We start from the raw sequence: 2,757 nt of genomic DNA, 5'->3' as shown, positions 1-2,757 counted from the left end.
TTTTACTAATTGTTGAACTGAATTCTTACTCACATGGGAAGCAACAATTGTCGTACACTCGTTAATAGATTTCTGATAGATCTGTAATGGTTTATCTTTGATTGAATTTTTTGCATTCATTTTTCTTACTTCCAAGCCTATAGGATCGGGAGCATGACAGTGTTGATCCGGAAAAAACGTTGAATTTTTATCTAGTTCATGTTTTTTTTCATTTGTCTCCACAGTTCGAATTTTTGCATCACATTTATTAACACAAATCCAATAAAATACGTGTTTGCCGTCAGTTTTACGTAATAAATCTTTGTTTTTTTTATATATGAAATTATTTATACTTAATAATATTCCTCCATGGATGCTAGGTACAATATCAATATTCATATTTATAAATAATAAAAAAAAATTAACTGTTGTTGCAAAAATATGTATAAAATACCAAAGTATATTGAACAGATGATAAACACTATTGGTAGGTACGCCGTACACGTTGAACAGTCGTTACACACTAAGTACCTACTATACGATATACCTTCATATGGGCTATAGGTACATCTATAAAAATACTAGATAAAGTAAGCGAAAAGATAATCATTATCTTTACTTCGACCACAAAATATTTCGACTATATTAATAAAATATTCGATTATCTGTTTTTCGACCAAAAAAAGATTCGATCACATGACATTTCGATCGATTTTTTTCGATCACTAAACCTTCGACCAAATGGCCTTCGACCAAATGACTCGCACCGCAATATATGATATCGTCAGTGGATTTGTCCACCGTGCAATTTCGCTAAAACGATTTTAATCAAAAGTTATTCAAAGTACCTAATTTACAAATAACTTTAAGGCAAATAATTTGGATCCAGCAGTGAAGATGAATTGCCGCCACATACATCGTGTTTCCCCGAGGCTATTTATCATTGGTTAGTGTAACGTGGATTGTTAATCATTTTAATTGGCAACAGGACCCGAAAATTGGGACCGACGTGAATTTATTGTTCTACTCGGCGTGGTTAGAGTTTTTAACATGATTCCGACTACTACCTTGAATTACACTTTAGTTCGTAAAGTACAATTTTAAAGGTACCTACTTAAAGTTATTCATGCAGGTAAACTTATTGAATGTTTATTGTTTAAGAACCTTAAGATAATATATAGCATCATCATAATGTTTTTTTATTATTTTTCGTTATTTTTACATTATGTATTACCTATTTTTATGATGTACATTTTCTTCTTTTAGTTATGATGCTATATTGGTATTTTATTTTATTAGACTAGTATGAAAAATCTGATCTGTTATAACTTAAAATTATTTTTTATTTAAATGTTAGAAAATAAAGATTATCAAACTACGTGTAAATGTCCACTTCACCACTATAGTAGTATAAGTGGATAACTTATTATAAGTATGATAAGTATATCAATAAATATATTTAAATATTTTTTAAATTTTGATAAATATTGAAACCATGTATAAAACTATTAAAATAGGTATTTATCATAGAATTAATAGTACAATTTCCGATTTCGTCTGATTAGGGTATATTTGTCGAGTAAATAAAAGAGAAAATGAAACATATTACATAAGTAATAGATTATCTCCAAAGACTTAATCGTATAGATACCTATAATATGAGCACGAACTTAGCCTCGAGCCGGTCGCCGACACCACAAGCGTAGGCGACTTGTCCTTAAAATCACTGATAAAAATAAAACAACTAGCGTTTAAAGATATTCGCATTTTCTACGCGTTCACTAATTTGAATCCAAGGCTTATGCTACTGTCACTATAATATTTTTACTTTGGTAATATTTTATTCCATATAACTGACGCATATACCTAACACTTTTCCACTTTATCATTGTTTTAATAGGCCTCGTAGCCTTCGATCGATCAGAGTCTTACAATTTTAATATGATTCGTTTACAAATACTTCGTGTTTTCACTCCAATATATTATAATATTATTTTTCTATTAATTTCTTACTTATTAAAGATTCATTCCGGTCACCTTCAGCTTCTCATTGAAATAAAGTCATGGGTTGTCGTTTATGATAACAAGTAACAAAGGAGGCTGCGAAACGATAAATAATATAATGGTTCAAATTACATACAAAATAAATGTCGTATGCCTTGGACGTATACTATCAATATTACAAGAATAATTGCTCGGATAAAAAAGTATATAGGTTTCTCTTGTGTGAATAATATTATATCTTCGTCGCAAAATAACGTCCCATAAAACATTTATTTCATCTATAATATTATATTCTTGCTCCAAAGTAAAATTACCAATTGATAAATGCTATTATTAATTTGTATTAAAACTATATTTTAAATGCATATAAATAATATTATAATATAGAAACTATAATATGTATGAGATAAAAAATGGAACATAAACATATAGTTTCAATGTTCTTGGATTGTAATTGATGTTTAGGACTTCATGATATTCCGTTTACAATAGGTAGTCTACAATTTTAATATTGTGGAACATCACATCGCCTAAATCTACATAATTTAAGTAGCATTGGAATATTTCATAGAAATTAAATGAAGAATGTCGGTATCTTACATTAAATAAGGAAATCCTTATGTCGGGTATATTATATTTGAAAATTGATTGTCTATTCATTAATTAACTATTTAAATACTATTTAAGTATCAAGTGTATATTATTATATTAGAATTCACACTGGTAAAGTACTGATAGGTCATAGATACCTAACACAATATCCAACTATAATGC

The 2,757-nt window shown here is 28.4% G+C and overlaps 1 protein-coding gene across 1 annotated transcript in view; it reads right to left on the bottom strand.

Moving 5' to 3' along the window:
• LOC107883302 overlaps positions 1-1,140 on the bottom strand; it is a 1,865-nt gene extending 725 nt beyond the window's left edge. The window contains exons 1-2 of the mRNA XM_016803027.2: positions 130-1,140; positions 7-81 (exon numbers count right to left, since the gene is read on the bottom strand). Coding sequence (XP_016658516.1) covers positions 7-81; positions 130-378 — 324 coding nt within the window. The 5' untranslated portion in view covers positions 379-1,140. The remainder of the gene's footprint in view (positions 1-6; positions 82-129) is intronic.
• Positions 1,141-2,757: the final 1,617 nt, after the last annotated feature.

Source organism: Acyrthosiphon pisum, chromosome A2, assembly GCF_005508785.2.
Source record: "Acyrthosiphon pisum isolate AL4f chromosome A2, pea_aphid_22Mar2018_4r6ur, whole genome shotgun sequence".
NCBI classification, from domain to species: domain Eukaryota; kingdom Metazoa; phylum Arthropoda; class Insecta; order Hemiptera; family Aphididae; genus Acyrthosiphon; species Acyrthosiphon pisum.
Note: the sequence above shows the minus strand (reverse complement) of the source record. Positions and strands in the feature narration are given on the sequence as shown.